The 24,767-nt window shown below is 36.2% G+C and overlaps 12 protein-coding genes and 1 non-coding gene across 13 annotated transcripts; 7 read left to right on the top strand and 6 right to left on the bottom strand.

Annotated features, from left to right (window-relative positions):
* Positions 1-179: 179 nt before the first annotated feature.
* Positions 180-2,426, bottom strand: BUD7 (exomer complex subunit; the record flags this gene model as incomplete). The annotated part of the gene is made up of 1 exon (XM_003956880.1): positions 180-2,426. One exon carries the CDS (start codon positions 2,424-2,426, stop codon positions 180-182), a length of 2,247 nt encoding a protein of 748 aa, XP_003956929.1.
* An 803-nt stretch (positions 2,427-3,229) lies between these two features.
* MBF1 (multiprotein-bridging factor 1) lies at positions 3,230-3,694 on the top strand (the record flags this gene model as incomplete). The annotated part of the gene is made up of 1 exon (XM_003956879.1): positions 3,230-3,694. One exon carries the CDS (start codon positions 3,230-3,232, stop codon positions 3,692-3,694), a length of 465 nt encoding a protein of 154 aa, XP_003956928.1.
* A 97-nt stretch (positions 3,695-3,791) lies between these two features.
* On the bottom strand, positions 3,792-5,204 carry MUM3 (Mum3p; the record flags this gene model as incomplete). The annotated part of the gene is made up of 1 exon (XM_003956878.1): positions 3,792-5,204. One exon carries the CDS (start codon positions 5,202-5,204, stop codon positions 3,792-3,794), a length of 1,413 nt encoding a protein of 470 aa, XP_003956927.1.
* Positions 5,205-5,437: 233 nt separating this feature from the next.
* On the top strand, positions 5,438-6,016 carry TIM18 (Tim18p; the record flags this gene model as incomplete). Its single annotated transcript, XM_003956877.1, has 1 exon — positions 5,438-6,016. One exon carries the CDS (start codon positions 5,438-5,440, stop codon positions 6,014-6,016), a length of 579 nt encoding a protein of 192 aa, XP_003956926.1.
* Positions 6,017-6,184: 168 nt separating this feature from the next.
* Positions 6,185-7,255, bottom strand: RNH1 (RNA-DNA hybrid ribonuclease; the record flags this gene model as incomplete). The annotated part of the gene is made up of 1 exon (XM_003956876.1): positions 6,185-7,255. The coding sequence occupies one exon, from the start codon at positions 7,253-7,255 to the stop codon at positions 6,185-6,187; it is 1,071 nt and encodes a 356-aa protein (XP_003956925.1).
* A 785-nt stretch (positions 7,256-8,040) lies between these two features.
* On the top strand, positions 8,041-11,013 carry MCM6 (MCM DNA helicase complex subunit MCM6; the record flags this gene model as incomplete). Its single annotated transcript, XM_003956875.1, has 1 exon — positions 8,041-11,013. One exon carries the CDS (start codon positions 8,041-8,043, stop codon positions 11,011-11,013), a length of 2,973 nt encoding a protein of 990 aa, XP_003956924.1.
* Positions 11,014-11,212: 199 nt separating this feature from the next.
* ARO8 (bifunctional 2-aminoadipate transaminase/aromatic-amino-acid:2-oxoglutarate transaminase) lies at positions 11,213-12,691 on the bottom strand (the record flags this gene model as incomplete). The annotated part of the gene is made up of 1 exon (XM_003956874.1): positions 11,213-12,691. The coding sequence occupies one exon, from the start codon at positions 12,689-12,691 to the stop codon at positions 11,213-11,215; it is 1,479 nt and encodes a 492-aa protein (XP_003956923.1).
* An 830-nt stretch (positions 12,692-13,521) lies between these two features.
* On the top strand, positions 13,522-15,444 carry KEX1 (serine-type carboxypeptidase; the record flags this gene model as incomplete). Its single annotated transcript, XM_003956873.1, has 1 exon — positions 13,522-15,444. The coding sequence occupies one exon, from the start codon at positions 13,522-13,524 to the stop codon at positions 15,442-15,444; it is 1,923 nt and encodes a 640-aa protein (XP_003956922.1).
* An 800-nt stretch (positions 15,445-16,244) lies between these two features.
* MIM1 (Mim1p) lies at positions 16,245-16,595 on the top strand (the record flags this gene model as incomplete). Its single annotated transcript, XM_003956872.1, has 1 exon — positions 16,245-16,595. The coding sequence occupies one exon, from the start codon at positions 16,245-16,247 to the stop codon at positions 16,593-16,595; it is 351 nt and encodes a 116-aa protein (XP_003956921.1).
* A 342-nt stretch (positions 16,596-16,937) lies between these two features.
* Positions 16,938-18,677, top strand: MDM38 (ribosome-binding protein MDM38; the record flags this gene model as incomplete). The annotated part of the gene is made up of 1 exon (XM_003956871.1): positions 16,938-18,677. The coding sequence occupies one exon, from the start codon at positions 16,938-16,940 to the stop codon at positions 18,675-18,677; it is 1,740 nt and encodes a 579-aa protein (XP_003956920.1).
* Positions 18,678-19,490: 813 nt separating this feature from the next.
* On the top strand, positions 19,491-20,615 carry YAP7 (Yap7p; the record flags this gene model as incomplete). The annotated part of the gene is made up of 1 exon (XM_003956870.1): positions 19,491-20,615. One exon carries the CDS (start codon positions 19,491-19,493, stop codon positions 20,613-20,615), a length of 1,125 nt encoding a protein of 374 aa, XP_003956919.1.
* A 251-nt stretch (positions 20,616-20,866) lies between these two features.
* KAFR0Dtrna5T lies at positions 20,867-20,939 on the bottom strand. The gene has a single exon. It is a non-coding gene; the product is annotated as a tRNA-Thr (tRNA).
* A 1,551-nt stretch (positions 20,940-22,490) lies between these two features.
* On the bottom strand, positions 22,491-24,644 carry PET127 (Pet127p; the record flags this gene model as incomplete). Its single annotated transcript, XM_003956869.1, has 1 exon — positions 22,491-24,644. One exon carries the CDS (start codon positions 24,642-24,644, stop codon positions 22,491-22,493), a length of 2,154 nt encoding a protein of 717 aa, XP_003956918.1.
* Between the last annotated feature and the right edge of the window lie 123 nt (positions 24,645-24,767).

Raw genomic sequence — 24,767 nt, 5'->3', positions numbered from 1 at the left:
TTATTCTATGAAAATTGGATAAAATGAATGAATTACTACTGTACATATATGCACATAGTTATATATATATATATATATATATATATATATATATACGTGTGTGTGTACATACTTTTCGGGTGTTAAATCACAGCTCTATATCAACACTTTTCCATCTTGACATGCACGTGTATTGGATCTCAACTATCAAAGTAGTCGTTGGTATATTTCTCGAAAAAGTTTAACATGTTTTCAGTTACCAATGTAAACACAGTCTCGGGATATCTTGCAGAAATTTCATTAGATACTTTGGTCAAACCTAAATCTTGTACTACAACGCTCATGGCTTCGATCAATTGTGTTGAGTATTCAATATACCAACGATGGTTCCAGCAACATATTTTCACACATAAATCAATGATTGAAATGTCAAGCTCATTCACCCTGGTTATAATTTGACTGGAGGTCATATCGGAAGTTGGTAAGCCAGCTAACTGCCTTATACGTTGACGCTCGTTGATACAATATTCTAGTAGTTTTCTCGCAGATTGGGATGAAAATCTTTGAGAAAGACCCCTTTGGAAGGCTCTTGCAGCCTCTGGGTAATGACCTAAACGGCGGGCGCATAAACCAAACAATTCCCATTCGAAAGTTAATTTGTTATAATTGGTATTCTGTGCTTCGAAATACAATTGTTCCGTTTGCCACAAGGTGTACGTTTTCAAATCCTCGTATAATAGCATGAACAAATTATCAAGCCATCTTTCACATAATCTTTTAGCACGTAATAATGAGCTACTACTCAAGGTGTCATTGACGGTGTTGGTACTAGTATTTACAGTGGTACTATTGGCAGCGACTGTCATAGCATTTACTGAAGATGCTGTATTCGTTGTGGAACCATTATTTATTTCCTCTGAAGAACTTTGGTATTCATCTTCCATAACAAATATTTTTGATCTATATTTCAGCAAACTTTCCCAACCAGTTATTTGTACAATCTCAGTTAATAGTTTGTAACACAATTGATATGTGGATTTCAAATTTGCAGCAGCCAAGTTGACCAAGGCCGGATCTGCAGATTTATGTTCTTTTTGAATCTCCTGTGGGTTCAAAGATGTTACTTCATCAAGTACGACATCCACAGGTAATGGTAAATGTAGAGAAGATTCTGAAGGGAAGGATACCACCCTTTTTAAAACATACTTTTCTTTGAGAGTAGACATTGGACAGGCATTTAATGTGAGTAACGAGTTTTCAATATCCTTTAATTTGATGTACGCTTTTGTTAATAAGTACCATGGTGTGAATTCGCTTGGTGTACAATGTACCGCTTCTTGTGCCAGCGCACGGGCAAGTTCGTAGTCTTTCATATTATCTAACAAAAATCTCGCTTGGATGCATAATAATTCAGACTTATAATCTAGTGGAAATTGATAAGGTACAGCGCTAAAATTGGTACTTTTGTTACTGGACTTCTCAATTATTTCCATGTGTTGGTGCATTAATTCAACGGCATCAACCTCCAAATCATTTTCTAATAGAAGTCTGGATAAAATGATTACGACCTCTGGGTGTTTGACCATCAGACTTTCGAGCATCGTGCGACATTTTTGGACATGATGCGTCAATTTGACAATTTCGAGCAAAGTCTCTACCAAATAGTTATTGGTTCTTGATATGTTTATACTATGGTAAGGAGCTCCTAGTAAATCACCCACTTCATATACCAATGGGAAGGAATCAATGAAAGTTTCTGCGACACTTTCAATTTCACCAGAAGTCAAGGGACTAACGATTAGTGTTTCTACAAGATTTTGTAATTCACCGTCTTCGTAATTGTCTTTCATTAACATAAGTGATCTAACGACTCCACTAACAAACGCTTCAGCCCAAATTGTTCCGTTTTCATCTGAATTTGGATCAATCGGAAGGTTCTCTCCATTAGAGTCTAAGATAAAAACTTGAACGGTACCTGGGATATGAACAACAACGTTCATATCACATTTTCTGAAGGTATTCCACGTTGATAAGGAAATTCTAGCAATTTGGAAATTTTTTCTCTTGCCAAACCATGCTTGGGGTTGCTCAGTTATTGCATCAGCAATTTTTTTCAAGAAAATAGACACTGATGTAGGATCAGAAGTGTCTGCGCCCAGAGAATAGAAAAATGTGCCCATTTCGCCCTTCAATTTATCGTGGGAATGTAAATCATTCAGTGCAGTGGCAGGATCTGTAGTAGAAATACTTTGAGAATCGGCAGCATTGGTCTTATTAGACGTTGCAGACGTACTAGCTGCTGTACTGGATGATTCTAGATATTTTACTAAAGTGATTAAATCTGGAGGGCCGAGATCCTGGAATTGAGATAGCTTCAACTTACGTTCATTTAAAGCATAGCCTATCACTTCTTCTTTTACTTCAGGAATAGAACTCTGTGATATCATATTTTGCAACAGTCGAAATCTCGAATTTTTTTTTTTCACCTATAAATATTTGAAAAGAACTATATGTGTTGCGGAATAATCTTTACTATAGTTAGATCACCTCCTACAGTTCCAATTGCTTCTTCCTGAATGCTTCACTAGCTATGAATGGGATACTATAGCCCTTTAAAAAGCGATGATCCTTTCTAGTTAAATGTAATATCTGTTGTTCCATATTAGTATTCATTTTTCCCTCAGCCAAATTTCAGCCCAGACGCGCCAAGTCGTCGTTTTATACGTTAACATCAAACCGGGTAAAATAAAAATTGTGGAAAATGTCAGAAAAATGAATAAAAGAGACGACAGTCACTTTACCAATCAGTAGGATAAACTGTACATAATCTGGAGTTATGTGACCTCAATAACACTACTGAGGCAGAAGTATATAGTAGCTATTATTTGAAGACTGAATGAACTTTTTTTCGTTCACTCTGGATACGCTCCTTTGTAGAGAAACTTGGCCACGGAAGTTAGATGAGACGGTAGTTGTCAAGGGAATGGGTTATTGGGTCTAAAAAAGCATTTATATAAAGCCATTTTGGCCTCTTGCCATTTCCTCTTAAATGACATCAAAGTCAAAATATATAAATTTGAATTTTAGCTTCATTGGGTACCCTTTCTTTCAAACTAACCCATCCATTTGTCGCTGTCTTAAAATAGTCCTTCAAGAAACTACATATAAAACAAACATTTGATGTCACAAGACTTGTCACTTAATTGCAACAATATTATGGTAGGACGATCATACTATCTATTCAAAGCAAATGTCTGAATGGGAATCAACCACAATCATCGGCAAAAGAGCCAGAAGACCTGGTCAAGCGGGCCCCAGAAGCAATGTCGCTAGGACGCAGAGTGAAATCAATGCTGCTAAAAGAGAAGGTATGGTGCTTTCTGTAGATAAAAAACAGTATACTACGGGCAATTCGAAATTGAAAAACACTGAAGGTCAGAGACTTACAAAGGTTGATAGAGAGACTGATATTGTCAAAGTGAAAAAGATAGATCCAGTAGTGAGTAGGACAATCTCAAAAATTAGGACCGAAAAAAAAATGTCACAGAAGGAATTGGCAACGAAAGTCAATGAGAAACCCAATATTATAAACGATTATGAATCAGGAAGAGCTACAGCCAACCAACAAGTTTTGGGAAAACTGGAAAGGGCACTGGGCGTCCGATTAAGAGGTAAAGATGTGGGAGAACCACTGGGAGGACCAAAGAAGAAATAGGATTACATTATATAATGGATAGTCTACGAGATTGGAAAAAGGATCATCGTTTTAAATAATGTTACATAAGCATTTTTTTCAAGTACTTGTTTTTTTCTCATTTTAAAGAAATCTTAGCTTCATTCTCAATAATTAATCTTTCCTTTTTCATCCATAGAATCTCGAGCCATTTTTCCAGTTTTTCATTCTTTAACGGTAATAACTGATCTATTCTATGCCTGCGAATATCCACAATGACTATAATTGGATCTCTTCCTCTCTTATAATTCGCAAAAAATATATCAAACAATGAGGGCACAATTTGTTCCAGTTGAACGCCCTTTTGTGGTTTCAATGTTCCTTTTACATGATCATGCGACTTCTCAACCACTTTTGCCTTATAATATACAACTGATAAATCATACAAGTACTTGTTCAAGAATATTTTCTGATCTTTAGAATTAATTAGAAGCTCATTCTGCTGTCCGACGGATTCATAATTACCAAATACCAATGGTATAGAATCATCTTCTTTAAGGATTTTATCCACTTTATTGCTTATTCGTACTGTTGCTTCGGATATGATATGACGAGGATAGATGAGTTTTCTGTTCAGCAGAGATTTTTTTATGTCACAAAGCTGAGCAAAAGCATTTATCACATTAACGAACATTTTATATCTTGGGTATAGAACATTATAATATTTCATAACGTGAGGATAATAATTTTGGTTGATCTTTCTCTGAATAATCCCCAATTCAGTTGTTAATATATTCACTTCTGGAAAAAGTACAAAAACTTGATTTCCCCAAGTATTTAAGTAACGTATAATGTTGCCAGAATCAATCACATGGTTCTCATTTTTAGTCAAAATATTTATAAGTAAGTAGAGAGTTGGCAATTTGAATATATCTCCCCAAGAAATAAACTTTGCTTGCGGATGAATGTTAAGAGTTTCATTCCACGCCCTTTTCAAAATATCTGATCTTGACATAGATTCCCAATTGCCATTGAAGTTTCGGTATAATAGGACATTTATCAATATATAATCCACAACACTGCGATGATTAGATATTATCAGCGTTGTCAGGAGTTGATTCGAATTCATTATTAACAACTCTTCGCTATCATTCGTAAAATAAATCTTAATATTACCTTCCTTACTGAAGGTCATCTGCAAAATTTCGTAGTAGAAAAGAACCTCAAGTACTGTAGAAATTCTATTCAAAAATGGCGGAAACACATGAAATAGAAAGTTAGAAATTGAGTTTGCAATTCCTATATTAATCACTCCCAATATGGGGATGTAATACCAGAATTTGCAATACAATCTGTAAACCCGTCTTGAAATTTTTGAATTCAGTATAAACAGCATGCCATATTGGAATTTGGATACAATTATATATGCAACAACATAAAGAATCAACTGACTGAATTCAAAAACGATATTCTTTTTGCGATCTAGAGATAAACAACGTAGATTAAAGTCGGATCCTGCAATATGTACTTTCAAAAAATCAGTAATTCCCATGACCCTTCACATAGAGCCGTCTAAGAGGGATCAAAAAGCTAACATTACTGTATACTCATCATCTTTAAAGTGTGCTTTTTATTATTCAAAACTACATATATTTTGTGTCGTTATGATACACCCATGCACGGCGACATGGAAATTTTCCATCAGTCGGTCTATATAAAATTAAATGAGAAGATGAATGATGGAAGATATGAACCAACAGCCATCAAAGGGAGGGAAGTTTGGTGATGCTTCAATCGATAGTCATCAAGAGCCTTTTCAGCACAAATACAAGGATATTTGTAGGCTCAGCCCATGGCTACACTAAGGCACTTTCAAGTATATTGTCAAAGAAATACTATAGCCAGATGAACCTAAACAAAAATATATCGAAAAATGATAAGAAGACCATCGAAGATAAAGACTTGAGTGCAATAAAATTCAAGGTACCAGTTTCTTCGCAACTTCCGGGAACATACCAGGCAGATTATGAAAGAATCACAAAATATACACTAATACCTCTCACATTAATTCCTTTTTATGCATCATTTACTGGCATTACACTACATCCGCTACTTGATGGGTCATTAGCAACATTGATTTTAACATATTTTCATTATGGTTTCAATAGTTTAATATTAGATTTCATACCCAGGGAAAAGTTTCCTAAAGCAAACAGAATGTCTCTATGGAGTTTATATTCTGCCACAGCATTGAGCCTTTGTGGCATTTATGAAATAGAAACCGAAAATAATGGTCTTACCGACATACTTGAAAGATTGTGGAACTATGACGAGAGTAATCTATATATCTTTGGAAGAAATTGACGTTAATTAAATTCTTCATGCATATACTTTCAATCCCTAAGGATACTTTGTAAATATAATTTATAAAATATTAATTTTAATAATAATGTGGAAAATTTATGACGTTTCTACTAAAAATAATGCTGGAATATTATGATTAACGAGTGTACTTAGACAAAGAAAGTTAACTCAGTTCATATTTGCGCCATTTCTTGCCAAAGCATCAGCCTTTTCATTACCCTCAGTACCAGCATGGCCTCTAACCCATTCAATCTTGAAGTTACCATTATTTGCGAAGGAGTCTTTATTGACCTCATAAAACTTTTTAACTTTGGCAAATTTCTTAACCATTGGGACTGCTAGATCGGCATTTGCTACTTTCTGTAATTCAGCATCGCTATAAGAAGAGTACCTGTCATTCAACAGTTTAGCTACATACTCTGAATCAGTCTTGATTTGATAATTAACTTTGGTGTCTTTCTCGGTTAAATTTTCCCAAATCTTATCTAATGCTCTAGAAACTGCCTGTATTTCCCCTCTGTTGTTGGTTTGAGCACCAACTCTTAACCTTTCTGAAATATTACTTGTTGGATCACCTTCAAAGTATACACCATAACCCGCTCTAGCATATGCAGTGCCGTTAGCTAGAGAGGACCCGTCACAGTAAACATCTGAAGTTTTATCGAACCTAAAGTTAGATGAAGGCAGTTTATATTTGTTGGTAAATGTACTTTCCGGGATACCAATTAAGTTATAATCTATGGCAGCACTGGATGTACCGTTAACATAGTTTGTAGCAGCACTCATATTATCAAATTTTTTGAAGGATACACCTCTTTGCCTACGTACGTACGATTGACACTCATTCCAGGTGTTGAATATTTTGCTTGGTAAAGATGGATTCGAGCTCTTCACTGCATAGAAATTGTTTGTAGGCTTAATTGCAGAGGACGTATTACTTCTGGTAGATCTAAATGATTTGGGACTGACTTGTGTGACATTTCGAGTAGGGGCATAGTATGTGCCACCGAAAGGATAACTGGAGCCACCATAGCTGGAGCTACTACCAGTAGAGGGAGTAGGACTTCTTGAACTGTAACCACTATTGCTAGCAGCGAAATTCTTTGCTTCGGCAAGAGTGTCGAATCTCTTAAAGACTGCACCAGCGTAGCCAGAGATTTGCGATTTACAGGAATCCCAATCGGAATAGACGCCGGTAGATCTACCCCTTTGTACTGCGTAGTAACCCTTCTTAGCCATCTTAGTCACAATATCAAAGATATACCGCCTTTCCAACGTTACAGATGTTTACTGGTTCGATGATTTATATGGTGATTTTTGTTATCTGAAATTTTGACCTGTAATAATTATATATCGCGTTGCTGATGTAAAACCACACTTTAAAAGGCTTTAGCATCAAAAAGGTACTTAGCCCTTTCAGGCATATTTTACATTGAAGAAGAATTGGGTTACTATTGTTTAAAGCTAGGAGTCACATAAATTAAGAAGAAAGGATGGCTACATTGTAGAAAAAGATGCAATTTCAAGTAAATAATTGACAAGAGAGCACAAGCACAGTTCAAACACAAGTAATGAAGCAGGTCAGAGAAAAGGTATTAATGGTACGGCAACACTTTAGCGAGTTACCTTAGGGCTGCGCCCAGAGTATTAAATGAACCGTCGATGGCCTGTCGATCTGCTGTGCAGAGTAAACATCGCTGAGGGCGTTTCGGAAAGGTCTGAAAACAGACAGTCCCCATTCAATCAAATTAAAAATGCTATCACAGTGATATCAAGGCCTCTTGAACTTGAGGTAACCTAATCAGATGTTGCTCTTCTTACTTAACAGCCAAATTACCCCTTTGGGAAGTGTAATTGATATAACTTTTCCCGAAAAGGAAATCATATAATAAATGGAATCGCCTAAAATAAAATGAAAAAAAAAAATACACTAGCTTGGGTCTGTATTTGAAAAATATATAGCACACTTTCACCTTTATACACTAGGTCCACACAGAATTGATAGTGCAAAATAGAATAAAATAATGTCTTCTCCATTCCATGGTGACACACCAACTAGTGCAAGACCAACAGATTCGTCTCCCCCACCTTCATCGATTGGCGCTGGGTTTGGCAGTAGTTCACAAGTATTTGATTCACAGTCCGGTATTGCTAGCAATTCAAGGATTCAATTCCCTAGCTCATCCCAGGGCCATACATTTTCATCACAACAAAGACCTTCACAGGAAACCGAGGAAGATATACCAGCTGATTTGCCACTGCAGGGTCTAAGAAGAAGAGCAGTCAACTATGTCAAGAAAGTGGACGATGTCACTGGTGAAAAAGTTAGAGAAGCCTTCGAACAGTTCTTAGAGGATTTTTCCGTCGCAAATGAAGAAACTGGTGCTGTGGATAAGGTGTATAGAGCTCAGGTCGAATTCATGAAAATTTATGACCTTAATACCATCTATATTGATTACCAACACTTATCGAGCAGAGAAAATGGTGCTCTAGCCATGGCTATTTCAGAACAATACTACAGATTTTTACCGTTCTTAACCAGTGGTTTGAAAGGTGTGATAAAGAAATATGCTCCAGAATTATTGCTCACTAACGATTCGATTAATAAAGGTGATCAAAATGATGAAAACGACGACGATGCGGATACAGGGACACATCCTAATTCAGCCGTTGCTACAAAATCTACAACAAGCTCAAACTCTCCAGAGCAAACAGAACGTCTATTTCAAATTGCTTTCTTCAATCTACCCACTGTTCACAGAATTCGTGACGTAAAATCAGATAAAATTGGATCTCTTCTATGTATTTCGGGAACAGTAACGAGAACCTCGGAAGTTCGTCCAGAATTATACAAGGCAAGTTTTACCTGTGATATGTGTCGTGCTATAATTGACAACGTAGAGCAATCATTTAAATATACGGAACCTACTTTTTGTCCAAACCCATCATGTGAAAATAGAGCCTTTTGGACACTAAATGTTTCCAGATCCAAATTTCTTGATTGGCAAAAAATTAGGATTCAAGAGAATGCTAACGAAATTCCAAATGGTTCTATGCCCCGTACCCTTGATGTCATTTTAAGAGGTGACTGTGTTGAGAGAGCCAAACCTGGTGATAGATGCAAATTTACAGGGACTGATATCGTGGTCCCTGATGTTTCTCAATTAGGGTTGCCTGGTATCAAACCTAGCTCTTCAAGAGATATGAGAGGTATTGCCAGATCCTCAGAAGGCTTAAACTCTGGTGTTTCTGGATTACGTTCCTTGGGTGTACGTGACTTGACTTATAAAATGAGTTTCTTAGCTTGTCATGTCGTTAGTGTTAGTTCAAATATTAACAATAATCTATCTGACTCCGATACACACTCTAGCAACTATTCTACAGAATCTGAGTTACAAATGGCGGCCACGTTACAAGGTAACAATGTGTACCAGGACTATGAGAAAGATCAGGAAGTGTTTTTGAATAGTTTGACATCCGAAGAAATTAATGAGTTGAAGGAGATGGTCAAAGACGACCATATTTACGATAAATTGGTAAAATCTATTGCCCCCGCTGTCTTCGGCCATGAAGCAATTAAAAAAGGTATCCTTTTACAAATGTTAGGCGGTGTCCACAAAAAAACAGTAGAAGGAATCAATCTAAGAGGTGACATAAATATCTGTGTCGTTGGTGACCCATCGACTTCTAAGTCGCAATTCCTTAAATATGTTTGTGGTTTTGCACCAAGATCGGTTTACACATCTGGTAAAGCATCCTCAGCCGCAGGTTTAACGGCAGCAGTTGTAAGAGATGAAGAAGGTGGTGATTATACAATTGAAGCTGGTGCACTAATGTTAGCAGATAACGGTATTTGTTGTATTGATGAATTCGATAAAATGGATATCTCTGATCAAGTTGCCATTCATGAAGCTATGGAACAACAAACTATCTCGATCGCTAAAGCAGGTATTCACGCAACTTTGAATGCAAGAACTTCGATTCTTGCTGCCGCAAATCCAATTGCTGGAAGATACAATAGAAAATTGTCGTTAAGGGGTAACCTAAATATGACTGCTCCAATTATGTCAAGATTTGATTTATTTTTCGTTATCTTAGATGATTGTAACGAAAAAATTGATACAGAATTGGCCGCACATATTGTTGATTTACACATGAAAAGAGATGAAGCAATCACATCACCATTCACAGGTGAACAATTACGTCGTTATATCAAATATGCAAGAACATTTAAGCCAATTTTAACAAAAGAGGCAAGGGAATTTTTGGTTAAAAAGTATAAAGCTCTTAGAAAAGATGATGCACAAGGGTATAGCAGATCAAGTTATAGGATTACCGTCAGACAATTAGAAAGTATGATTAGATTAAGTGAAGCCATTGCAAGGGCGAACTGTGTGGATGAGATTACCCCAGCATTTGTTTCAGAAGCTTATGATTTACTGAAGCAAAGTATTATTCGTGTTGATGTTGAAGATATTGAAGTTGAAGATGAGGAAGGACAGGAAAATGTTCAGGAAAATAACGATCATGATAATAATAATAATACTAGTGACGACGACTTACCAAAGCAGACACCATTACCAATATCGATAAAGGAGGCTAAACCAAAGACTAAGACCACGATTACATATGATAGATACGTTACTATGATGAATTTGATTGTGCATAAGATAGCAGATGTTGAGAGAACCCAATCGAAAGAGTTAACTGCGGGTGAAATTGTAGACTGGTATCTTTTACAGAGGGAAAATGATTTGAACTCGGAGGAAGAATACTGGCAAGAAAGAAAGTTAGCATTCAAAGTTTTGAAAAGGTTGGTAAAAGACAGAATACTGATGGAAATTAGGGGGACTAGAGACTCCCTAGAAGGAACTGCTGGCCAGCAAGAATCAAATAATGATAGTGTTGATTCAAGTAAAGTAGTTTATGTTATTCATCCAAATTGTGAAATGTTAGAGACATTGGAAGATAGTAGCAATATTAGCGGAGCCGACTGAGAACAGTTCTGTATAGTATGAATTCATGTAATTATAATAAAATCTTCAGATATTATTTTTTTTAGTAAAATTGCATCAGTTCATAAAAAAAGGAATGGATCTATATCGCGTATATAGATCCATTCCTTTTTTAGAATATGAAGCGCTACCTCAATTAGAGTACAAGTGAGTATATAAACTGCGTATATAAATTATACTACTATACTTTGAATTCATCATGTAAGACTTGACCAAATCTTTTCAAACTTTCATTCAACTTATCAGCTGCAACGGCGGCAAATGTACCTCTAAAAAACACAGAATTTGGATTATTAGATTCTTTAGATTCCTTTGGCTGTGGTGGAATAGTTTCACCATCAGTAATGAACCAAGACCCAGGTGCAATAATAACACCGCTTTCTACGGCTTTTTCGTACAAATATGATTCTAATAAAAGAGGATCAGACTTAAATTTGGTAGTGAATTCTGGATGTTTTGCACCATCAAATGTTATGGTGAAGAACATTCCTGCCACTGGAGGGTTGATATGGAAAGCATCAGTTTGTGGGATGTACTTGTAGCATGCATCAATGGCATTATCACGTTTCAAAGTATATTCATGACGAAGACCTAATAACCAATCCAGGTAACCATGTTGACCCCATTTACTCAAAGTAGCGGAAACAATCGATTGGGTGAAACCAGCAGCTGCTTGCATGGACATTTCGTACAAGGCCAAATAAGCTTTCATTATTTGGTTCGAACAAGTGATCCAACCCAATCTTGAACCAGGAGCAAGAACCTTTGAGAATGAATCCATTCTAATGACCCTTCCATCCGTATCAATGGATAAAAAGGTTTGGTCTAAAGAGGCTAGGAATTCATCATGAGACAATTTGACTTCTTTTCTCAGAGATGGATCCTTTACGTAATCTTCCATTTGCAAGAAATAGTATGGTTCATCTTCCACGATTAAGAAATCATGTTTTTGAGCAATTTTATAGACTTGTGACTTTCTTTCAGCATCTAACGAGCTACCAGTTGGGTTTTGACCAGTTGGGATGGTGTATAATAATTTTGGTTTTGGTGTTTCAGGATTCCAATTATCCATGATCGCAGCCAATTTTTCAGGTATGATACCTTTATCATCAATTGGAACAGGGAAAGTGATGATACCTTGAGCTTGTGCTGCGGATAATGAGGAAGAGAATGAATGGGCTTCTGCTAAGATTGTATCTCCTCTGTTACAGAAAATTCTTAGGGTAGATTCCCAAGCACTTGTATTACCAGCGGTGACTAATAATTCCCAGTCATCATATTGCATAGTATGAATGATTTCGGTATGTTCTCTAATAAATTTCAATAATTCCGGTTGACCTTGAGAATGACCATATTGCAAAGATCTAGCTAGTGGGATATCACCATCTGCAACTTTTTTTTCTTTATACAAATCCAAAGTAGTGATTTCTGTGGCGTTTTTGTTAATTGGTTGACCGATACCTTTGGTGAAGGGTGGCACTGGGATATCAACTTTGATGTTATCCCAAGGGAAGTAGTCTGAGAGTGGTAGACCACCACCAAGGAAGACCATATTTGGATCACCAAAGTATTTGATGAAAGTCTTCAATGGTGAAACTTTACGGTCTTTAGTTTCTTGTGAAAATAAGTGGTAGAAGTCCTTTGCAGAAGTTTTTGTCATGATAGTATTCTCCTTGATAGGTTATACAATGAACGCTGAACATTAATAAGAAATTTGCACCTATCTCTTTTTTTTTTCTACAGTATTATATATACTAGTTGAGACTTGAGATAGCAACGGAACAACCCGCATAGCGACGGTAAAAAGAGATGACACGATAAGGATGTGACGGCAAGCACATTTTGCGCGATGAGTCACTCGATAGACTTCAGCACGTGGAAGGTGGGAAATATACTGGAGAGATAGTGCCAGATGAAATCGTTGGGTTTGTGAGGCAGCCGATGCAAGAGGCAGTTCGAAGTGACAGTAGAAGAATATACATAATTTATGCCTATGTGAGCCGGGCAATGAATGTTTTGGTAGTACCTGTTTATCATATCTTTCTTCACATTTACGTTATCAGTATTGGCCTTGACCGCATTTTGCCGAGAGAAACGGAACGTTCTTCGAGAAACTCGTTACACTCTAAAAAAAAACCGCTAATAACCGATATCATTACCCGGTAACAAGAATACACGAAACTTTCCACAGTCCGGGTAGTGCAAATAACACATCACGTGCTAAAAAATCTTAAAAGAGGAAAAAAAAAGCAACGAAAAAGCAAATATCTGGGTACTCACATCTCGTCCATTTCTTTTCTTTTTCTTTTTTGCCCTCTCTCTCTCTCTGGCTGTGAAAAGTCGATAGAGGTTGATCGCGCAGCCATCATGTCCGGCGATGAATATCGAAATGGTAAGACTTCAGACGGTATATTTACAGCAGACTAGGCACCAAGTGTTTACACAATATACATACTTCTAATTTCAGAAAAGTACATCACTTTTAAGATTATGAGAACCGTACTGTTACTACTCGCACAGTGCGTGGTGGCATTATCATTCATTCTAAAGGATTCTAATGACTATTTGGTAAAGAATCCAATGGACATACCCGGCCTGCACAAGTTTGATAGTATGGATATGATACCTACTATGTATGCAGGCCATTTACCATATTTGTCTCAGGAACAATTAAATACAGATTTAAATTTGCCTTCAGACTTCGGTTTCTTTTTCTGGAAATTCAATAAATTAAATGTTACCAATAGTAAAGATAACACTTTGATATTTTGGTTAAATGGTGGCCCCGGGTGCTCATCAATGGATGGTGCTTTGATGGAAATCGGTCCATTCCGTATAAACATAAATGGTGAAGCCATATCGAATCCAGGAACTTGGAATACAAGATCTGATCTTGTATTTGTGGATCAGCCAGTCGGGACAGGATTCTCTAACGTCGTAAATTTCAATCAATTTAATGATTTGACATATTTAGAAAACTTAAATCAAGTCACTGACCATTTCTTGGGATTCTTGGATAATTATTTCACCATATTCCCCGGTGATTTATCAAAGAATATTATCATTGCAGGTGAAAGTTACTCCGGTCAATTCATACCTTACATTGCCAAGTCAATATTGAAAAGAAATCAACGAAAAAATGGTACTTATATTAACTTAGTGAAATTACTGATCGGTAATGGTTGGATTGATCCACAAACTCAATCACTATCTTTCTTACCATTTGCAATGGAGAATGGTATCATAGATGAACATGATTCAAATTTTAAACCTATATTAAAATCTCATGAAAATTGTCAAAATAAAATTAATAGTATTGATGATCCATCAAAAGATGAACAATTCGAATACCCTGAATGTGACGCCATAATACATGATATCCTCAAAATAACAAGAGATAAAACTGTAAATACAGACAAACAATGTATCAATATTTATGACTATGAATTAAGAGATTCGTTTCCATCCTGTGGAATGAATTGGCCAGAAGATATACCAAACCTAGGTAAATTTTTGAATAATCCAGTTTTACAAAAGACGTTAAATATAGATGTTGAATGGTTACCTAAGTGGGTGGAATGTCAAAATAACGTTAACATCAAGTTAACTAATAAAGGATTTGATCCCTCGATCAATTTATTCCCAGACATTTTATCTCAAGGCTTAGAGATCATTCTTTTCAATGGTGATAAAGATCTTATCTGTAACAATAAAGGTGTATTAGATTCTATCAATAAGTTAAGCTGGGGAAACAAAACAGGTTTCACTGATGAAATGGAAAGCTATGACTGGGTTTACAGACGTGAAGATAATGAAGAGTATGATGAACCGGCAGGTTATATCAATTACGAGAGAAACTTAACTTTCATTAGCGTCTTCAACGCTTCACATATGGTTCCTTACGATAAAGGTGAGATTAGTCGCGGTATCTTGGACATCGCCATGAATAATGTCCTTCTACACTCCATGGGGAAGCGTTTAGCTTTGATCACTTCCGATCACCCTTATGTGGATGATGAAGATGCTCCTACTGGCTCAGATATTGATAATTCAGATTATTACGAGTATTACGACGACTATGACTATTATAACTACTACGACAATGAAAATAGCGGCGAGGAACCTGATAATGAGCACGAGGAGGATGTTGAAAGTAACGGATACTTCAGTGCAGTCATAACACTCTCTATGATGTGTTTACTCGTAACAGTTTACGCTGTGGTTAAATTTAGACACAAGCTAGCATCACTCTTCAAGAAAGACAGCTACATCAGAATAAATTCTCAGAAGACTGTTTCATGGGCGGATGACCTTGAGATTGGTGCCGATTTAGAAATGAACGACCTAAACATAAGTGACGATGCCGTTCCAATGAGAAATAGTGACGAATCGTTTGAGATTGACGATATATAAACATGCATGCATATATTTGAACTTCATTAAAATTTCTTGTATCTAATAGATTTTATTCTGTCAAGTTCTTCTTGAGGACTGATATACTGTCTTTTTCGTTGCTTTCGAGCTTCCTTTGGAGGTAACTTCTCAGCTGTTAGAAATACACCATCTGAACACTTTTTTGAAAAGGAGACAGAATCCTTGTATTGCCCTAATATAATCGTAGGATACTTGAGTATGACAACTTGATGATCTATTTTTGTATCCTGTTCTCGAACCTTTCTGATTAATTGTCTAATCTTATCCTTTATAGATGTCACTTTCCTTCTACGTGCTTTCTCGTCCAACAGAACAAGATGTTGTTGTAGGGCGCTGAGACCTTGAGGTTCAGCATTATTGCATGAATACGAGAGTATAGATGTAATCATCTTTCGAGAAATGACTTGCTATATTGTTTTGTTAATAATACGCTGTTTATATAATATCTAAGTAGTTTACAATGATTGCAGAAGAGTACTGTGAACTTTTACAGGCATAAGAAATCCTACAAGCATGCTGTGACATCCAAGTGTTTTAAAATCTTATTTTAGTGACATATCTGTAATGTCCGCCGTTGACATTTATAAAGTATTTCTTGCGATGTTCAGAAAATTAAGCTGTCTTGAATTGCAATCACAGCGAGATCAAGAAGGACAAAGGTAGTTGTCGCACTATTTCAAAGGATCACATCATCAACAATGTCATCATCATCATCACGCAATGAAGAAGAAGGTACTAGCAAAGATATAGAGAGGCTACTATCGATGAATGACGAAACTATGAGCGATAATGATGATTATGAATCTGATATGGTGGATAGAATTATCAAATCGGATACGATTTTGAATAAAATCCGAACACTGCTACCTTCAAGCATATATTCAATAGATTTTACCAAGATCATATCCTTTGCAACTTCGAGCTCTATTAATTTGGTACTGCCATTCATCAATGGTTTCATGTTGGGTATGGGTGAGTTATTCGCACACGAAATCAGTTGGAGATACCATTGGTTCAATCACAACAATGCTGGCTACAAGATCTTTCCTGTTTCTAGGAAATACGCAGGAATAAATGCCGGAAGAGAAGAGAAATCAGCGACTCAAAACAAAGCTGCACAGTTTATATAATATGTAGAATAATTTAAAAAACTTGACGTTAAGAACCACTCAAGGTTATGAGACTTGCCATTCAACTTGGTTTTAGTTCCTGTTCCAGGGATTACATCAACATATAACACATATTCGTTTACTGTTACCAGGCTATCTTCGCTGTGCTAATCAATCAGTATGGATTTTTTAGGCCGTTCTCGCTCTTATATTAGATAGGCGAAGTGAAACTTGAATGAAGTTGGCAGACATAAATTGGGTATATCTTGAAACAAAAGTTATTCGTTTGGTTAGTTCCCCCATTATTGCTGCCGCATCGAGCTAGTGATGAGTATATGGACATTTCGGTGCCAGATAGGTAGTATGATTAGCAACTCTGTGGATAAAGCGTTATTTCTTTCTCAGAGAAGGTTCATCTCAATAGCTAGCAGACAAGTTCCTTTGGTCGATTATCGGCCTATTTTACTGTCGCAGCAAAACGTAAAGAATAAGAAACTTCCTTATAGTCGATATCAGTATAGTACTCAGGCGAAGAATAATGATAATTTAACCAATGAGAACCAATTGAAAGCCATAGCGGATAAACCAACAAATGTTGTCGTACCAACGAGTAAAGCTAAGAAAAAAGAACCACTAATCAAGAGAATAAAACATGAATTCAGGCATTATGTAAATGGAACAAAATTACTGGGTTATGAAATTAAAGTCTCTACGAAACATCTTATCAAGTTTGTCCAGGGTTACGAATTGTCAAGGCGTGAAACGAATCAACTGAAACGTACAATGGGTGATATCTTTAGATTAGTACCATTCTCAGCGTTTTTGATCATCCCATTTGCTGAATTGCTTTTGCCTGTCGCATTGAAATTGTTCCCCAACTTACTTCCATCAACTTACGAATCAGGTTTTCAAAGACAGTTAAAAAGAACCAAGTTAATTGAAATTAGAAATAAAACTTCTGCATTTCTACACGAGACTTTAGATGAATCGTCATTCATCAGTTATAATTCGATTGAAAACTTGGAAAAGAGGAAGGCTTTCTTCGACTTTTTCAAAAAAATCTATGAAAATAAATCAAATAAAAGAACAATGTTCACTCATGAGGAAATAGCAACGGTAGCCAAGATGTTCAAGAGTGATATCGTCTTAGACAATTTATCTAGACCGCAACTGACTGCAATGTCGAAATTTATGTCTTTGAGACCCTTCGGTGCGGATAACATGTTGCGTTATCAGATTAGGTCAAAATTAAAATCCATGATGAATGATGATAAGGTTGTTGATTATGAAGGGATTAATAGTTTATCTCACGATGAATTGTATCAAGCGTGTGTTTCTCGTGGTATGAAGGCATATGGTGTTCCCGAGAATGATTTAAAGGATAATTTAAAAGTATGGCTTCAATTGAGGCTAAGAGATAAAATTCCATCTGTCTTAATGGTCTTGAGTTCTGCATTCACATTTGGTGCTTTGCCAAAAGAAGATAAGAAACATGATAATAAGTCTTACTCTCCTGTAGCTGCTAAGAAGGAACAAAGCTCAAATTATGACAATCTATTGGATTTATACTATGACGGTATCCTTCATGTGCTGAGCACAATACCTGACCCTGTATATAATATTGCCAAGTTAGATGTTACAGAATCTAAAACAGCCAAGGAAGAGAAGCTCGGTGATAAGGAGGGACAAGAACAACCAACAGAATCCCAAAAACTCGCTGAAACAGTCAAAGAAGCTACAGAAATGGCTACTGGCACCGCAAAGGATACGGCTAATATAATTTCAGAATCAAAGAAGGTCAAGAAAGAAGTAGCGAGAGAACAGCATGAGGAAGAGAAAGAGGAAAAGAAAATGGAAGACAAAGAAGGAGAAAAGGAAGATAAGGATAAAGAAGCCGAAAGAACAACTGATGACAGTGCATTTAAGCTAAACGTCTTGAAGGAACAAGAAGAACTTATCAAGAAGGAAGAAGAAGAAGCAAAGACCAGAAAGACGAGTAATAAAGAAGTATCAGATGACTTAACGTTGGATGAAGATGACACCAAAGCGACACCTCCTATTCCAGCAGATCAAGCCCCTGAAAGGTCAATAACCAAAAAATAAATAGTACAATAGCACCAACTTATATATCTCATACTCTATTCTTTCCAAAATTATGTACTGTATGCACTGGCTTTGTCCCGTGTACTCATCTTTTGTGCAACCGCGGCACTATTTACGTCATCTCCAGATGCGCTTAGTCATCAGGAACGCAGGTCTGAGAGAAAAAGCGGAGGGAAAAATTTGTATTGAGCGATATTTTGTTTTTTCAGTGTGCCTATTTCTCGAAGATTTCTGTCGGTCAGAAAAAAAGTGACACCCCCATAGTCCTTTATATCAAAAAAGCTTGTAATTTAACGGTTCTATCGACGAAATTTGCTTACCAATCGCTTAGTCAAAGTGAGCAGTAACCCATTTTCTGCGCCTATGATATGGGAGTGTGCCTATCTGACTGACTTTTCCTCTACGTTGCCTTTTTATCTTTTTTTGTTCCTTTTCATGGGTATTGCTAGATATAAATGGAACAGAATTTTTATACTGTGTTGTGAGCTTGTAATCACGTTTCCTGTCGAAAACAGCCTATTTTGTAGTGTAATTTGCCCAATTGGCCGATTTTATTTTCTCTATTTTAGAAAGATATCAGCCATACAAATCAATAACAAACCTTTTAAAAAAGCAATTGTCTCTGCTTATTAATTTTACGAAAAGAAACGTGCTGATTTTAAAAAATTACCTACAATTACTTGTCAATTTCTAAAAGATTAGTAGTGTTTTCTGAATATAAAAATAATGCTAACAACTCAACGACTAAAGCCAAGAGTTAACGAAATAGAACTAGGATTTAGTAATTCTCAGAATAGTACAGGCATCGAAAAGATGATTAGTGGTGACAACCTTAAGGATTTATCGGTCAATAACAAAAACATCATACATATGTCAAGAGATTTGAATCAACTTTCCAGTACTTCCAGCAGAACTACGGGTTCAGCGGCTCGCTCTAAATTACCTAACCAAACATTACCGCTACCAGAGTCTTCATTACATTCGCTATCGAAAATTAATATGAATGAATTAGATAGATCCAGAGGACTTTCCAGTACATTGGCACATGGAAACAAGTATAAGAATGGGAGTGCATCAGACGCTACTACAGATAGTAATGAAAACTCGGATAGTAACAGCCCCACCCACTCTATACCTTTAAATAATGGGTCTAAGAAGGTTGATTCCACTGCTAGAAGGAGGAAACAAAACAGAGAAGCTCAACGGGCTTATAGAGAACGTAAGGCTAATAGAATTCAATCATTAGAGAATACTGTTAATATGCTACGGGAAAGCGTCGACTCTTGGCAACTCAAGTACAATCTTTTGGAAAGGGATTACAATGAAACCAAAATATTATTAGATCATTCCTTAAGGACAATAAGTACATTGAAAGCTGAAAAGCAAGCTAGAATCGGAAGCCCCATAACAAACGGAACACCTGTCCCATATAGGGATGGGCCTTTCACTGACTTAACTAATGACCATAACGACAATCATGTTCGCCGTACACATGCAGTAACAAAAAATACCGCTCACACAGGGACTACCCCAGAAACGCATCATCTAAATTCAATATCAACAGCAGTGTCAGAGACTAGAAAGGAGGACTTCCGCCTTGAGGCAGAATCGAAACTCACTGTATTGAATGAACCACTCAATCGCAGTGAAAATTGCATGCCACTAGAAAACCCTAAAGAAAATAGCCCTTCCGTTGGATCTGGAAGGTCTCCACATACCAAGATGTGTACTTCTATAGATGACACATATCAGCGCATAAGAAAGCATATGCATTTTGCCGGGTCTCCAGAAAGAAAGACAAGTGTTAAAAAGTCCTTGCTTATTTCAATGCTGGAAAAAATATCATCTGATATGCAAGTCAAAGATAATGCTGTCGAAATAAGCAGTTTTCAAAATCTACAGAATGGTGCAGGTACAGAAAATAACAGCAGTCGATGAGTAAGCAACTGCACTAATGAAAATATAAAAATACCTCATATAATGCATTCATATAAATGAAAATGAAAAAAAAATTTGTTTCAAATATGTTTTACGCTTATTAAGTACTCATTTTAGCTATAATTTGACTCCGGCTATCAATAGATACGATAAATTATAGTAGCTCAACTTATTTGATGTTGTGTACTCGGACTTATAATATCTAAACCTTCTCGTCCGAATAACAGCATAATGAGGAAAATATAAAAAAATGCTTCCAACCAGAGTCGAACTGATGATCTCCACATTACTAGTGTGGCGCCTTACCAACTTGGCCATAGAAGCTTATCTTGCTTTTAAGTATTGTAAGTTCAATACGGTAACAAGACAGATAACACAGGGGGAATATGACACCGCTGGTGTATATTCTAATTCAGGGACAGAGAGCGTGGAAATCGATCTGATCGTATAACTATAGCTAAAAGCGTATCAAATGGTTTGTCTCTTTTTTTATATATAATTATAAAGTAAGATAAAAGATTAAGAACAAATATGACGAAGAATTCCTTTTTATAGTGTGGAATTCTTCAAGATGACAAAAGTTGCGTCTATGAAAAGTTTTCACTAATATTCAATCAAAATCAATAATGTGAAATATTTAATTTAATAGATTGGACAGCGGGTGTCTAGGTTTTGATTCTGGGAAAACAGTCACAGGAATTTAGAGCTTAATGTTGTAGTTGCCCAGTCTATGTTACAACATTAAGTAGGGAAACAGTCTATGAGTACGTACCATTATCCTCGGAATCACCATTTTTTTATATCCAGACTCATCTATAACGTTAAAAAAACTGAGCTAAGATATAACATTATGCCACCTTTAGGGTTGTTGATTGTTTTTGCCTAGATAAAAGCCTATCCTCGGAAAGGATGCCAGCATTGGCTATTACCAGTGAAATTACTGGTAGAAATATAGATATCATGACAGTTATAGAACAGCTCAACTCGGTTTATATGCTAAAGGCGAAAAGGACGTTTGCTAATATATCAAAATAATTATATGTGTCATCTTACTCGATTTTTTCAAGATTCAAGGAAAGCAAAGGGACAGAAGTGGCATTACAAACTTAGAATTACCGTGATACATAGTTTTCAGCTACTTTGATGCAAAATAGAGACTCTTATAAGCGGTAGTACATAAAGGGGCCCTTCTGGAGTTATTCCGCTTTTCCATTTTCCGCAATATGACAGATGATTAATCTTTCAATAGATGTTTGGAGGAAAAGCATGACAGGAAATAAAACTTATTGGAATATACTAACACTGTGATAATTACATTCCCTAAGTTATTTTCTGCTGTTTTCGTTTTCATGAAAAGAAGATAGCACCTTTGACAACTGAACATATAAAGTAAGAAAAACATATCAGAAGGCAACGAATTGGAATATAATTTTACATAATATTAGATCAAGCTACAACAAATCTTAGTTTGGTATGCAATTTTCCCATAAGGATACATAATGATGACACGCATTAGAGCCAATGAAATAACTGTCTTAATATGTAAGAGATATCGAGTGCATGGCGAGGGTCTGGCAAGTCAACCATATTTATATAAAGTACTTTTGCACAGGTCAATTTTCACGTTACTACTCAGAACAGTTATCTTTGCATGAATCCTATAATATAGGATTGCTGCCTTTCATAGGTGCAAAAGCTATAGCTGTTATTTCCAAACGCTTTCTTCTTAAGTTCTTTTCGCAGTTCAGAATTCCTAGTTGAATGACAAATAGATGGGCTACAGCATTGAAAACCCATATACATATACTAGTAACTGGTATGCATCACAGTGGCTTGATATTACGAGATATCAGAATGTTCTGAATATATGAAATCTCAGTCATTCCACATAATTTTTTGCTTCGAATTTTTTTTTGTTCTTCTGAGGCCCTTTAACGAATAAGCCCGCAATACACCTTGATATTTACTTGGCTCGTTTTCCAGTTTCTTCGAATGGCTCAGATTCCGTAATATTTCTGTAATTTCTTTGTCGATTGTGGATACTTGATTTAAATCTGAAAATCTATCAACAACAAGACTTTGGCTTTCAAGAGCCTTAGTTTTGGTCGTATTATATTGAATATAAATGTCTTGTAGCTCTTGTAAATTATCTATTGGTGTCATCGTCACATTCACTTCCCACATATCGATGTCGCTGGGATCAAAAAAATTTGGAGATTTATGTGTTGGAACAGTTGGATAATAATTTTTACTCAGGATATCCTTTATACGCTCTATCTGTTCGGTCGTAAGAAGTTCTTTATTCGAAATCAAAAATGAAGGAAGTTTCGATGCATCAGGATGATGCGCTAATTTATGTAATAATCTAATCTCCAGGCCCACTGCCTTCTCTTTGAAAAATCTGGAGGTTGCATCTTTCCTGATTTTGGCATTGTACTGCTGAATTTGATCAACGATCATGTCATTTGTAGAGCCAGATGAGATTATTTGCTGATCTTCGTAGTCACTTGCAAGAGGTACTGCAATTACCTTGAGGACAGGGTAATGTATAATTTGACCATTACGCATTTTTCTCTTTGCTTTCTCTGTCTTTATCATTACTTTGCAGTTATTCCAAGTGTCAGAGGGGTGAAATTTATTGTCAAACTGCTTTTCAATATAAGAAAGGATATGTTTCAATAACATTAGAGAAATTTTAAACTCAGTAGCTGCAATTTTACTGGCAATCTCCCTCTCCTTTCTTTGATAATGTAAAATGTAACCAAGATCTCCAAATATCATTTTAAGGTCCGATTCTTTTCTATTAAGTCTATGTGCGAAATTTGAATCGATACTAGAGTGTATAATATAATCCAGCTCCTCCAATGGTAAATACTGGAAACCAAACATTTTTGATATATTGTGATAAGCAACGAAAATACCGTCCATATTGCCAATTCTGGCCTGTAGAGCATATTTGAGAAGGGTTGATCTGATTAGTTCAAAATACTCTCGCTCTAAGGACTCAAACTTTCCGTATACTTTATCTATCTCATATCCTGTGAAATTGTTATTACTTTCTACATAGGATAAGTCGTGCCTTATTGCCGTAACAGCTCTAGTTTTCAAATCAAAAATTCCTGAACCAGGAAGTTTGGAATCATAAGCATCCAATTGCGACCTCAGCATGAAAGCATCAATCTTCATATAATGATAAGAGGCATTCTTGTCATTTTCTCTTTTCTTCGTCAAAAAATCTTCCAATGAATGACCCAAGATCGATAAAATAATTTCTCTATCTAATGTTTTATCTGAGTCGATTGATATTATTCCATCTGGCTTTTTTCGTAGAATTATTGACGCTGGGAATTGTGCAGCAGTGGTAAAATCACATTGTTTTTGAGGAAAGTTCTTCGAAATGGAAGAGTCAGTAATATTTAATTTCCTGAAGTTCGAAACAAGAAAATGTAGCTGCGATAAAATCGAGGTCATTGAACTTGTGGAAGAGACATACCGTTTGTCGAATTTTTTAGCAACTGCTAGTAGGCTGCTATCCTTGTGTGGAGTTAGGAAGAAAGGTACCCTTTTGTCATTGCTAAAAACTCGACATTTCAAAAAATTTGGAGTAATCTTCTCGAGCTTTGGATCAAAGTTATACACGCCAGATCTTTGATCTTGTAGTAAATGAAGAGTAGTTGGTTGGTACAATATTTTGTTTAATTGAAAGGCCAATTCAGGAGGATGTGATACCGGTTCATTTGTGTTTGGATCAGGTTCGGGAACTACAGATTCTGCTATGACATCCTTTGGAATCAGTGTAAAATGGGTTGACTTAGCTCTAATTATATCAGGTACAATCAATTTATTAACACTTCGACTTTTTGAATCCTCGAACACTTGCTCTAAGTTGACGTATTTGTTATTGTTTTTGCTGTTGTGGGTTACAACTTGTTTTGAGGTACTCTTCCTCCTTTTACCAGCACTAAGACCTACAAACACAGAAAATTTCTTCCTACCAGTTTTTTGGGTTTTTAGCGCATGAATGTACATTCTGTGGGCATTGATGGGCCTATTGTGTTAACGCTAATGTTCTGTACTTCTCTAGTCTTGATCACTAAGTTTGTATTACATTTACATAAAATGGAAAAGTTCTGAACCTACATATTAAGAAAA

Source organism: Kazachstania africana, chromosome 4 (assembly GCF_000304475.1).
Source record: "Kazachstania africana CBS 2517 chromosome 4, complete genome".
Lineage (NCBI taxonomy): Eukaryota > Fungi > Ascomycota > Saccharomycetes > Saccharomycetales > Saccharomycetaceae > Kazachstania > Kazachstania africana.
This window is presented reverse-complemented; position numbering and strand designations above follow the sequence as displayed.